The sequence below is a fragment of the Hydractinia symbiolongicarpus genome, chromosome 12 (genome assembly GCF_029227915.1).
Source record: "Hydractinia symbiolongicarpus strain clone_291-10 chromosome 12, HSymV2.1, whole genome shotgun sequence".
Lineage (NCBI taxonomy): Eukaryota > Metazoa > Cnidaria > Hydrozoa > Anthoathecata > Hydractiniidae > Hydractinia > Hydractinia symbiolongicarpus.
In genome coordinates, this window is record NC_079886.1 from 15,375,657 (window position 1) to 15,388,429 (window position 12,773).

The following is a 12,773-nucleotide window of genomic DNA, read 5'->3' on the forward strand; positions in this document are numbered from 1 at the left end:
TGATGATGACGGAAGTTTTAAGATCCGATATTGTAGAGCAAATTCGTAAATTATCACCTGCAGATGCTGCTGCTAAGAAAGCGAAGATCAGATCAGAAAAAGAAGAAAGAAATAAAGAGAAGTTATCACAGATTAGAGAAAGTTTGGATGCAGAAAAGAAACGTTTAAATGACTTGAATTGTGAAAACCGGGCATCAATCTGGTTGACAACGTTATCTTTAAAAGATGAAGGATATGTGTTAACTAAGCAACAGTTTTGGGATCTCGTTCGTATCAGATATGGTTGGGAGCTTTCAATGCTCCCTGAATTGTGTGAATGTGGGTCGAAATTTAATATTCAGCATGCTCTTTCCTGTAAAAAGGGGGGGTTTGTTAGCCTTCAGCACAACCACATAAGAAACATTACTGCTGCGCTTTTGAATGAAGTATGTAAAGATGTTCAAGTTGAACCCAAGCTGCAACCGTTAACAGGCGAAACTTTTGATCAAGCAACAGCAAATTGTATTGATGAGGCAAGGTGCGATGTGAGTGCTCGTGGGTTTTGGTGTACAGGCCAAATGGCATTTTTTGATATAAGGGTGTTCAACCCAAACGCCAACAGATATGTACATCAGGAAATTCTGAAATGTTATGAGATGAATGAGAAGGAAAAAAAAGAATGTACAATGAGCGCGTGCTTTCAATTGAGCATGGTAGCTTCCCCCCGGTAGTTTTCGCTGCAACTGGTGGTATGAGTCGTGAATGCAAACACTTATTTAAACGATTAATTGAGTTGATTGCGGAGAAAAGGAAACATAGATATGACTTGATAGCCTGCTGGGTAAAAAGAAAGATCTACTTTTCCTTAATTAATTCCATTGAACTTTGTATACGTGGCAGTCGGTCAATATGCCATTGTAATGAAAGTTTGGCGAGATTGATAGGAAACAGTGCTGATGTCAGCAAATCGATGGCCCAGTTTAGTTTTTTTTCTTGTTACGTAAACCTTTTCGATGTATTGTTATCTTCCCACGCATAAAGGCTGAAATACACTATCATTTTTCAATGATCATTTTCCAATGATACATTCCAATGACATTAAAAATGACATATTTTGGCGCGAATTACACTATCATTAAAAACATGAAACTTGAGCATGTTTTCTTTGCAACATGGACTCTGAAGAAGAAATAGCAGCTGCTGTTGTTGTGTATATTTTATGAAAAAAGAGAGCCAAACGTAGGAAAAGAAAGCAAAGAAATGTATGGGTGAAGCCGTGGTTAAATAGGCGAAATGAACTTGGCATCTACAATACTCTCATGTATGAACTGCGTGTAGAGGAAATTGCAGAGTATACGCGATTTTTAAGAATGCCGCCGAATATTTTTGATGAGCTCCTAAATCTCATAGAAGTTGACATTGAGAAAAAAACAACGCATTTGCGAGACCCAATTCCTGCTAAAGTCAAAGTAGCCGCAACTTTGAAGTTTTTATCATGTGGGATAAATTACGCCGAATTACATTTATTTATTTCGCGTTCACAAAAGTACTTTGTCACAGTTCATCCCTGAAGTTTGCGAAGCTATTTACATGCGATTAAAAGAAAAATACCTCAGGGTAAATATATATTTCGTTCAGTAATTTATCAAACAAACGTACTAAACTAGCAGTCACACATTAATACCCTGCACTTTGTGAACCCTTACTTTCTGGGTTGAGATCTGACAAACTTTCTCGACTCTGATAAGTGTTTTGATATATGTTTGTAATATATTTTACTAGGTATATATCGGATGCCGTGAGTTTCGGCTCGCTCTCTAAACACGATCCAAGATGGTGTCACAGCATCTGATATCAGACTTTATGTTTATATGTGATTAGCTTCTTTTATCAGAAGAATACTTTTTATCTGATGATAGATAACTACTACAAATTGGCGACGAGGATTCCAAGAACTCATGGAGAGGTATATTTCATAATTACAAAGCAATCTCGCGTGAAACAAGACGTGTGAATTTTCGAATCAAAACAACAAATTTTGTTGACTCTTACTGTGCGAAAGGAAACTTTGCTAGGCTGTCCTTTGTAATTTCAAGCGATAGTTATACTTGTGCGCGCGCTCTGAGCATTTCTGTGCAGCTAGCATGTCCGTTTTGCAACTTCCAGCCATACCACCCTTTGACCCAAATGGAGAACCGACTTCAGTTGGTCAACGATGGACGAAATGGCAGACCAGTCTTAAATACTACATACTAGCAAGTGGAGTTAGGGATGATGAAAGAAAGAGGGCAATTTTACTCCACATGATTGGACCTAAATGCCAGGAAATATTTGAAACTTTCTCTGATCCTGGAACAACATTTGAAGAAGCCCTCCATAAATTTGATGAACATTTTTCAGTCAAAAAGAACATACCTTTCGAAAGGCATAAATTTCACCAAGCCTCACAACAAGTAGGGGAAAGTACGGATCAATTCATTACCCGTCTACGACAACTTTCCTTATATTGTGAATATGGATCAGAAACTGACAATGAAATCCGAGACATGGTCATAGCAAAAACATCGAATATTAAATTCCGCAAACGTTTACTTATGGAAACTGATTTGAATCTCCAGAAAACACAGGACCTTGGACGACTTTTTGAATCTGCAGAACACCAAAACAAAGAAATAGCTAATGGTAAACAAACACAACATGACACTGAAGAAGAAAGCTCTGAACAAATCAACAAACTACATGGGCGTAGACCACCTCATCGTAGCCATAGGAAACACAATGCACCACCACATCGGAACAACCCAACCAAATCATTCAACAAACCAGAATGTGGTCGCTGTGGTATGAAGAACCACAAAAGTCATGAATGTCGGAGATCAAGAGATAAAACATGTAACAAATGTGGTATTAAAGGACATTTTGCAAAAATGTGCCGCACCAAAAATAAACAGCAAGTTCATCAAACCAACCATGAAAACTCTGAAGACGAAGATGAGGATATCTACCTATACAAGATGAACACTACGAAGTCAAATAACTTCCCCGTTCTAGTAAACAATAGCGAAATGACTGCTATCATTGATTCTGGAAGCACAACAAATATCATCGATTTTCGAACCTATAAACGCTTATTCAGCAACATCCAGCTTCAGAAATCCAATGCCCGAATCTACCCATACAATGCTACTAAGAAGCTCCCAATCACTGGTACCTTCAAAGCTACAGTTGCAGCAAATCACCATAAAATACTAGCAAAATTCTACGTAATACCTGGTCAAGGAGGCAATTTACTTGGTCACAAAACAGCTGAGCAGCTAGATCTATTACGAATTGGACCAGCTACAACACCCATCAACCATAGAACATTCCAGTTAGGTAGCAGAAGTCTGTCAAAAGGCATACCAGTATCAACAGAACAAGTCCTCAACAAAAACAACAAGGTATTCAAAGGAATGGGAAAACTTAACAACTTCAAACAGAAACTCCATATTGATCCAGATGTCACCCCCATCCAGCAACCAACTAGGAGACTGCCGTTTCACACCAGAAAGAAAGTTGAAGCAGAGCTCGATAGACTGCTGAAATTAGATATCATTGAGCCAGTTAATGGACCAACTTCGTGGGTTTCACCAATTGTCGCAGTACCTAAGAAAAATGGCAAAATTAGATTGTGTGTGGACATGCGCAGAGCAAACACTGCCATTATCAGAGAGAAGCATCCTATTCCAAAACTGGAAGAAATCCTACCATTATTAAATGGAGCCACTGTCTTCTCAAAAATTGACCTGCGAGAAGGCTACCATCAAATTGAGTTAGCCGAAGAAAGCAGAAACATTACTGCCTTCATTACCCATAAAGGAATTTTCAGATACAAGCGTCTCATATATGGTATTTCAAGTGCCTTTGAACATTTTCAGAAAAATATTGAAATGGTAATTGCTGATTGTGAAGGGGCAAAGAACATCTCTGATGATATTTTTATCTGGGGAAAAACACAAGCTGAGCATGACCGCAATCTCGATAAGGTTCTTCGTAATCTTTCTGAGAATGGCCTGCGTGTCAACCCAGAAAAATGTGAGTTTAGCAAGAATAAAATTTTATTTAGTGGATATACTCTCACAACAGATGGCATATCTCCAGACCCTTCCAAAGTCACTGCAGTCAACAAATTCAAAACACCAACAACATCGACAGAAGTCAGATCCTTTCTTGGTCTAGTAAATTATTGCAGTCAGTTCATCAAAGACTACAGTACATTATCAGCTCCACTGAGGAAACTCACCAAGAAAAATACACCATTCATATGGACAGATCTTGAACAGAAATCATTTGATTTACTCAAAGAAAAACTTTGCACTTCTGAAACTATGGCATTTTACAATCCTGAGGCGGAAACAGACATAATTGTTGATGCAAGTCCGTATGGTCTTGGTGCCATACTTACACAGAAACAGAAAGATGGAAACTTCAAGCCGGTAGCATATGGAAGTAGAGCATTAACACCTGTTGAACAGAGATACTCACAAACAGAACGAGAAGCTCTTGCAGTTGCCTTTGGCTGCACACACTTTCACTTTTTCATATATGACCGTGACTTCGATATCACCACTGATCACAAGAGTCTTTTGCACGTAATGTCACCAACTTCCACATCTCCACCACCGAGGATCCAGAGATGGCTTCTTCGCATACAAGGGTATAACTACAAATTAAAATACATTTCTGGTGCCAAAAATGCTGCTGACATACTATCAAGAGACCCTGTTTGTACAGACAGTGAAGGAGAAACTGACGACTCAATTGAATCCTTTATCAACTTTACAGCAGCAGAAGCAGTACCTAAAAGCTGCAATATCGAAGAGATACAAGATGAAACTGCAAAAGACATCATTCTTCAAAAAGTCACCAAAGCCATTAACTCGAAGGCCTGGCCAAAAGATTCTGCTTTGAATCCATACAGACATGCAAAGCATGAGTTATCCTTTGTGAATAACATTTTACTCAAAGGACAACGAATTGTCATCCCAAGCACTCTACAACAGAAAATGTTGCAGATAGCACATGCTACGCATCAAGGAACAACCAAAACTAAACTACTATTACGTGAAAAAGTTTGGTGGCCGCTGATGAACAAACAAATCGAAGATCTAACACTTACCTGTCATGCCTGCCAAGTAACTGCACCCTCCACCACCAGGCATGAACCGTCACAACCAACAGAAATTCCCAAACAACCTTGGAACACTATTGCAATGGACATTCAAGGCCCTTATCCCTCTGGTGACAACCTGTTAGTTTTGATTGATTACAGATCCAGATACCCAATAGTTTCTTCTATCAAGAACACTGGTGTGCAAAACATAATAAATGTTATGAAGCGAACCTTTAGTATTTTTGGTTATCCAAAAACAATTGTAACTGACAACGGTTCACAATTCACGTCCTTCAAATTCAGCCGATACCTTCAACAACATGGTATAAAACACCGGCGTACAACTCCATACTGGCCACAAGCTAATGGTGAGGTTGAGAGATTTAACCGCACATTGAAGCGACACAATCAAACTGCTGTCATCACTGGAAAGGATTGGCGTAAAACTCTTGACACATTCCTTTTGAGTTACCGAACCACACCTCATACCGTAACTAAAGTTCCACCTGCAACACTGATGTTCGGTAGACCGCTAACGAATGATCTTCCTGACGTTAGTCAACTTGTGAAAAGCAACAGTGAATTGGATATAGAAGTAAACAAGAATGATGAAAAGCACAAACAGAAATCCAAGGAAAACACCGACCAGAACCGCAAGGCAAAAACTGTCACTTTTGAAGTCGGACAAAAGGTATTGTTGAAAAATCTTACCGACAACAAAAACAAACTTTCACCGCCCTGGTTAAAGGAAGTCTTCACCATCATTAAAGTATACAAACGAAGCATCATGGTTCGAAACAAGGAAGGAAAAACGTTTCTACGAGCAAACGGACACGCGAAACTGTATAGATCTGCGAAGGGTAAGCAATCGAGTGTTTCTAACGCGCGAAACAGGGCAGACCCTTGTACCTGCTCAAGCAATGCGAATTTTGATGAGAACCAACAATCTAAACCGAATGATGGCCATAACAAAGAAGAAGATCTATACGAAAAGAAAAACCACAAGAACGGTGCAAAAACCTACCCGAAACGACAAAGAAAAACTACAGAGCGTTACGTCATCATCAATCCGAAGCGCAAGAAGAAGACTTAGAGAAAAAATAAGAACGATAACAAGATAATGATAACAAGAACGATAATGATAAACGATGTATATATATAGCAGACGAACGATACGATGTATATAGTAAAAGACCGATGTGTATAGCTGAAGAACAAAAACGTTTTATGTACGTGCAGAGGAACTGAGTTGAAAAGCAAATATGTGAACATGTTATAAAACAAACAATCAAGAAATCAACAACAATAACTTCGAGAAAAAGAGGGATTGTAATATATTTTACTAGGTATATATCGGATGCCGTGAGTTTCGGCTCGCTCTCTAAACACGATCCAAGATGGTGTCACAGCATCTGATATCAGACTTTATGTTTATATGTGATTAGCTTCTTTTATCAGAAGAATACTTTTTATCTGATGATAGATAACTACTACAATGTTCACTGGGTGTCGGTACATATTCAGTAAAACAGGCGATAACGGCGGAGACACAAAGGGTGGGTAATTTTGTGTGGCATGTGTTGAAGAGTTCCTTGGGATCGGAGATTGAACGGGCGGTGTTCTGAAAGAGGGTACGGCGAGTAATCCCATCTGAGCTTGAAAAAGGAGCTCCTGTATTTTCACTTTAAGGTATTCTTTTTGCATTCTGTCTGGAATGGCTTTTAGACTCTCTCCAAGAGTGCGACCGTAGAGTTCATCTGCACTCAGTGTTTTCCCGCGTTTTTCTTCCAGAACTGATATTGCGTGCCTCAACATGTGATCTTCTGAAGATTTCGGGGAAACTTTTCGTTTTTTGGGGAGAGGCTTCTTCGTTGATGTCACATCGGTGGTACACACGTCAATTTCATCCTCCATGTCCCATTCTTGGAGGGTTATTGGTGAATTTTGAAGTGACTCACTCTCCTTGTCAGCTGTATTTTCATTGTAGTCAAATTCCTATAATAAATTTGTTTAGACACCATGTAAAGAGGAGGAATGGCGGAAAATCGCGTCGCAGTATGAACAACTTTGGAACTTTCCAAATTGTATTGGTTCTATGGATGGCAAGCACATTGTCATAAAGCAGCCAAAAAATAGTGGATCGTTTTACTTCAATTATAAAGGCACTTTCAGCATTGTTCTGCTCGCCCTTGTCGACACAAATTACAAATTTATTTACGTTGATGTGGGTTGCAACGGCAGGATTAGTGATGGAGGGGTGTATCAAAATTCTACACTTTCAAAAGCCATACACGACAACGTTGTCAATATTCCACCCCAAAGGTTAGTAGGAAACGGGGAATATTTACTACCACATGTCATAGTCACAGATGATGCTTTTCCGCTAAAAAAATATATCATGAAACCCTATGCGTTTCGGGGCTTATCTCGTGAGAAACGAATTTTCAACTACCGATTAAGCAGAGCGCGCCGTAAAGTAGAAAATGCTTTTGGGATATTAGCAAATAGATTTCGCGTTTTTTTGTCACCAATGTTGCTATCACCCGAAAATGTAGAGAAAGTCACGCTAGCATGTTGCCCACTTCACAATTTTCTTTGTGAGAAAACACCCTTAGAGTATTCACCACCAGGGTCATTTGATGTTGAAGATTTGGAAAATGGTTCCGTCCACAGTGGTGAATGGCGTTCACAAACACAAAGAGGAATGGAGTCGATTAATTTCGCTGGAAGCAACAATTACAGAAATGATGCGAACGATATCAGGGATAAATTTTGTGCGTACTTTAACTCCACCGGTGCTGTTCCATGGCAAGAAAAATTTGTCTGAAATTTATACCCACCATCGAAGAAGTTGTTTTTCTTGGGACGATGGAGTCACGTAGGAATAGCAAGGTCTGAAAGTATGGCCATTTACTTTCGAAAACATCATCTCGTCCTGCTCCACTTTTGTTGCTGTTGTTTACTTTCTTCAATTCTGCGCTGAAATAACTTCGCAGTGTATTTATTTTACTCCTCACTATTTTCTCTAAAAAGAAAAACAGATCATAAAAATATGCATGTTTTTCTTTTCTCATCCAAACCATTCGAAATAACACAAACCTGCCATTCCTAGTCTACCTTTGAATATCTCATAACTTTTTGCCTTCTCGTTTCTGTCCTTACAGAAAGGGGATTTAACATCCCACAAACTGGGCTGGCTTCTCCAAATCTTAATAAAATTTTTGGTCGCTTCTTGCGTCTTCATTCTCGGGTGAATTACTTGTTCAAATCTTTGTTTTTAACTATGTTTACGCCTAAACTACATCGCGTGCAACAAACACGTGTGCGAAAACAATGGATTAGATTTAAAACAATAGAAAAAAATGTCAATGAAAAATTAAAAATTGAACATGTTCAACTTTTAATTTTTAAGGATCATTGGAAATGAGAGAGTAAAAAATGCCTTTTTTTCTGTATACACTGTCATTTTTCAATGATAATTGGAAAATGATCATTGAAAAATGATAGTGTATTTCAGCCTTAACTCCGTCTAAACTTTGAAATAAATAAAAAAAATAATTTAACTCAGACGAGGTGGCCGAGTGGTTAAGGCGATGGACTGCTAATCCATTGGGCTCTGCCCGCGTGGGTTCGAATCCCATCCTCGTCGTAAATTATTATTTTTTTTATGTTTATATATATTGTTATTCAATTTTTTCTATGTTTATATATACTAGTCGATAAGACCCGTTGAGAAATCCACTTTGGTAAGAACGACAATAAAAAAATAGGTTGTTTTAGATTTGTTGCTGACGTCAGCAGTGCAGATACAAAAAAATTGGCGAAGTTTAGTTTATACGTTGCCTGTAATGTGTAGAGGTTAAAACGCTGATCAAAATATTAGGATCATATGTTTTCGACAAACGCCTAAGGAGATATAAGGTTTTAAAAATGTGGCTGACGTCAGCAATGGCCCGTCAAAACCCAAAAAAATTTTTTAGAAATTTGTATACCTGTTGCCTTCATCGTATAGATCTTGAAACGCTGATCAAGAAAATGCATAGCATCATGTACTTTTGACAAACGGTTGCCGAGTTATTAGACATGCCGTTAAATACCGCAGCTGTTCCGACCAAAAATACTATACTTGAGTACTATATTTGAACATATACAGTTATATAGTATATGATATGTGAAACGTAACGCCAGTATAGCGCTAAGGATTTTTTGAAAAATAAATGAAGCCGTCGTAAGCAACAATATGAATACAAATATGTTTTTGTGATGGTAAGTATTCTACCGCTGTAAAATGTATTAAAACACGGTAAAACATTTTCTTCTTCTTTTAATCAATTGCAAGCATTAAAAAAATACTAAAAAACCTAACATAACTGAATCTCTATAAATGCGCCCCGCCGAAGGGGCGCACATTTAGTGGACCGCGGGTATCACTATCTATATATTTTGTGGTGTTATTGCGCCCCGCCGAAGGGGCGCACATTTAGTGGACCGCGGGTATATAGTGTTTGTTTTATGTATGGGAGAAGTTTTTTTCTTACTCTCAACTTCGCGGGGGAACTTCGGCTCGAACATCCAACCTAGGTTTGATATAACACAACCTGTGTGTTTGGTACCATCAAGACAAAAATAACACTGATCGAGCAAAACTTATCTTGTCTCGGTTTCTTTGTTGTCTCTGAAGATTTGACTGCCATAAAAAATATTAATCGAGATTCTTTTGTTATGTTAATTTAAAGCTTTGTAATATTGTCTCGTTTAATATGCTTTAATGTCACTGCAGCCCACGTGAATTTATCTTCAAGAAAAGGTTTGTTTTTCTTTGTCCAAGTTGTTTCGAAACTTGTTAACAGTAAGTAGAAGGATTACTTATATTTTATATGAAATTAAACTCAGAACGGTTTATGGCGTTGATCCAAAGGCCGCAATTTATAAATGCATCACAATTTAAAGTCAATCAAGAACAGAACATTCCGTGTATGGCCATGACTAAAACTGCTTGCATTTTGTTGGTCTTCCCTTCCCGATGGTCTGGCTTGTCGTAATAGCTTTAATGATGTAGCTAGGGAGCTAAATACTTATTTTTAAATTCTTGCATTTTATAAGTTAATAGTCGTAAAACTACTCTCACTTGTACTACAGCTATCAAGCTAGAACTGCACAAAATAGTGCTTTCATTAGAGTCCCTTTTTTCAGAAGCAACAAAAAACTTTTATCCTGCCCTGTGTAATTTTATCAACGAGGGTGCTGATAAGCCACATACACCGTAAAAAGTATAGGCGCTTTGGGTGAGTAAAATAACTTCTAAAGGAACCTTTGTGAGGCTGCTATCATGTATTCTTGCGGTCAGAATGTTCTCCTTCGTTGCTATCCGATGGAGAACAAAGTGGACTTTTCACGGTCAAACCTTCAAAGTAGCAACCTTACTTAAACAGAATTTACAAGTAAAACGTCGTTAAAATGTCGCAAAATGGCAAAAATTAAGCAGTATCTAAAACATATTAAAGATTTGACTAAAAAAAAAAGAATTCCTTGAAAAATCCAGTATTGTATTTATGAAGATTTCACCACAAAAACATTAATTACGGCATTTGTACCCCATTTCATAATGGCTGCCCGTGATTGGTTGACACGAATCAGACCGCAAGAATATATATAAAAAGATATTTGTTGAATCATGAAAAAATATTGTTGTTCATTGCACGGAACAGTCAAGTTGAACTGATAAATTAACCAATAACATAACATAGTTAGCCCTTGCAGTACAACTAGACGCTACCCACAGTATGTTACAGGTTTCTTTGTTTTCTTCCCTTTTTTATGTTTTTTCTTGAAATTATAAATGATGTTGTTGATTTATCAAATCTGACAAATTTATTAATTGAGTGTCTACCCTTTTTTGTATCAACTTGTTCAATTCAATTCGAAAACAATGACCAATCAATTTCCTCGATAATAAACAATCAAATTTGTAAAATTCAATAAATCGATTTCAACAAAATAAGTCCTGTATTGTCCACAGGTTTGAAAATCTTGTATCGCCTGCTTAATATTATACTTGTTTAACAATGATATCAAAGCCAGCTTGACTAAATTTATATATATATTTTTATTTATATAGTATACCTTTTGTGTATCACATGGCATTGATTTGTATCTTTTTAATAAATTCTAACTTTAAATCAGATAAGTAGACAATAATTAAACAACCTAGTATTAATTCAGTTCTGGTAAAATTGTATTCTTCTTTCTCAATTTTAAATATACTTTCTTTTTCAGATCATTTGTTATGAAACCATGCACCATCAGCATTTTCGAGAAATCTTCAACGAGAGGAATTTTTAAGGATTTTATTGGTAACTTAACAGAGTAATAATTCATTGAAATTGAAATTGTTCAGAAGTTATTATATATATTCGAATCGTGAAGTTCATACATAGCAATCCTGCATCCTGGAATTTTCAAGATCAGTTATAAAAAAATCCAGTTAAAGTTTTAACTATTGTTTTAGAATATATACTATATATATGTAAAAAAAAATTATTTTTTATTTATCAAGTTGTATTTTACGCAATAATAATTGCGAATTAGGATACTTATGATGTGTTTATATACCCCATTGTTCTCCGTTTTAAAGTCTACTTCAAATTTCAGAATCTTTTAGGCTAATGACGGAAATCTTCAAGTCGCAGGGCTTCTTATTTAAAAATTTTCCCCTGGGCAATAAGCTTATTCACAAGCCTCTATGCAATTCCGTACTGCATTTCTATCATATTCGTCATATTTGGCGGAAAATGTTTCAGCAGAATAGCTTTCAGACACAATTTGTTAATACAGCACAAGAATTTTTGGAGTTTGGATAAGTCATAAATGTATGCGTAAGTCTTTTGAACGAATTTTAACCAAAAATCAAAAGCAATGATTACGTGAAATTACACAACAAGAAGGCTAGAGGCGTTTAAAGTGTACATATATTTAATCAAGATCTAACTTTATAGATAGAGCCTTAGCCAAATGTGAAAATAACGAAAATAATAAGTTCTAACACTGCAGTTTTTATAGATTTCAAACGTCCACCATTTTCCATTTTAATTTTAAATCCCGTTCTAAATTTGAATGTTTGAAATCGTTATTAGTAATTCGGGGCGCATTAGTGGTAACTATGGCTAGTGGAGAAGTTTTTTTCTTACTCTTAACTTCGCGGGGGACTTCGGCTCGAACATCCAACCTAGGTTTGATATAACACAACCTGTGTGTTTGGTACCATCAAGACAAAAAAAACACTGATCGAGCAAAACTTATCTTGTCTCGGTTTCCTTGTTGTCTCTGAAGATTTGACTGCCATAAAAAATGTTAGTCGAGATTCTTTTGTTATGTTAATTTGAGGCTTTGTAATATTGTCTCGTTTAATGTGCTTGAATGTCGCTGCACGTGAATTTATCTTCAAGACTAGTATAGAAAGTGTTGCGGAGAGGTTGCCAAGGCAAAGGCATTAAGCACGGCAAAGGCACGGCAAAGGCAGCCAAGGAAAGAGGAAGAGGAATCAGCAAGGCATGGGAGGCACAGGCAAGGGCATAGTAGGTAGGCACCGGAAAAGGCATGGGAAGGGTAGGCAAAGGCATTAAGCACAACAAGAAAAGGGCAT

At 37.2% G+C, this 12,773-nt stretch overlaps 2 protein-coding genes, 1 long non-coding RNA gene and 1 other non-coding gene across 4 annotated transcripts; 3 read left to right on the plus strand and 1 right to left on the minus strand.

Moving 5' to 3' along the window:
• The first annotated feature begins 2,123 nt into the window (after positions 1-2,123).
• Positions 2,124-6,224, plus strand: LOC130621285 (uncharacterized protein K02A2.6-like). The gene has a single exon (XM_057436587.1). The coding sequence runs from the start codon at positions 2,124-2,126 to the stop codon at positions 6,222-6,224; it is 4,101 nt and encodes a 1,366-aa protein (XP_057292570.1).
• On the minus strand, positions 5,846-8,975 carry LOC130621784 (uncharacterized). Its single transcript, XM_057437131.1, has 3 exons — positions 8,231-8,975; positions 7,972-8,156; positions 5,846-7,126 (listed from the first exon to the last, which is right to left on the minus strand). Exons 1-3 carry the CDS (start codon positions 8,373-8,375, stop codon positions 6,563-6,565), a joined length of 894 nt encoding a protein of 297 aa, XP_057293114.1. The 5' UTR covers positions 8,376-8,975; the 3' UTR covers positions 5,846-6,562.
• Positions 8,699-8,780, plus strand: Trnas-gcu (transfer RNA serine (anticodon GCU)). Its single transcript has one exon. It is a non-coding gene; the product is annotated as a tRNA-Ser (tRNA).
• A 613-nt stretch (positions 8,976-9,588) lies between the features above and the next one.
• On the plus strand, positions 9,589-11,723 carry LOC130622163 (uncharacterized). Its single transcript, XR_008981012.1, has 2 exons — positions 9,589-9,980; positions 11,408-11,723. It is a non-coding gene; the product is annotated as an uncharacterized LOC130622163 (long non-coding RNA).
• Positions 11,724-12,773: the final 1,050 nt, after the last annotated feature.

What these genes read in the sequence shown, in the direction of transcription:
- LOC130621285 (XM_057436587.1), top strand. Translation starts at nt 2,124, where the DNA reads ATGTCCGTTTTGCAACTTCCAGCCATACCACCCTTTGACCCAAATGGA.
- LOC130621784 (XM_057437131.1), bottom strand. Translation starts at nt 8,375, where the DNA reads ATGAAGACGCAAGAAGCGACCAAAAATTTTATTAAGATTTGGAGAAGC. An exon ending in AGGTAGACTAGGAATGGCAG is followed by an intron (nt 8,157 to 8,230) that starts GTTTGTGTTATT and finishes TTTTCTTTTTAG; the next exon opens with AGAAAATAGTGAGGAGTAAA. An exon ending in GAAAAACAACTTCTTCGATG is followed by an intron (nt 7,127 to 7,971) that starts GTGGGTATAAAT and finishes AATTTATTATAG; the next exon opens with GAATTTGACTACAATGAAAA.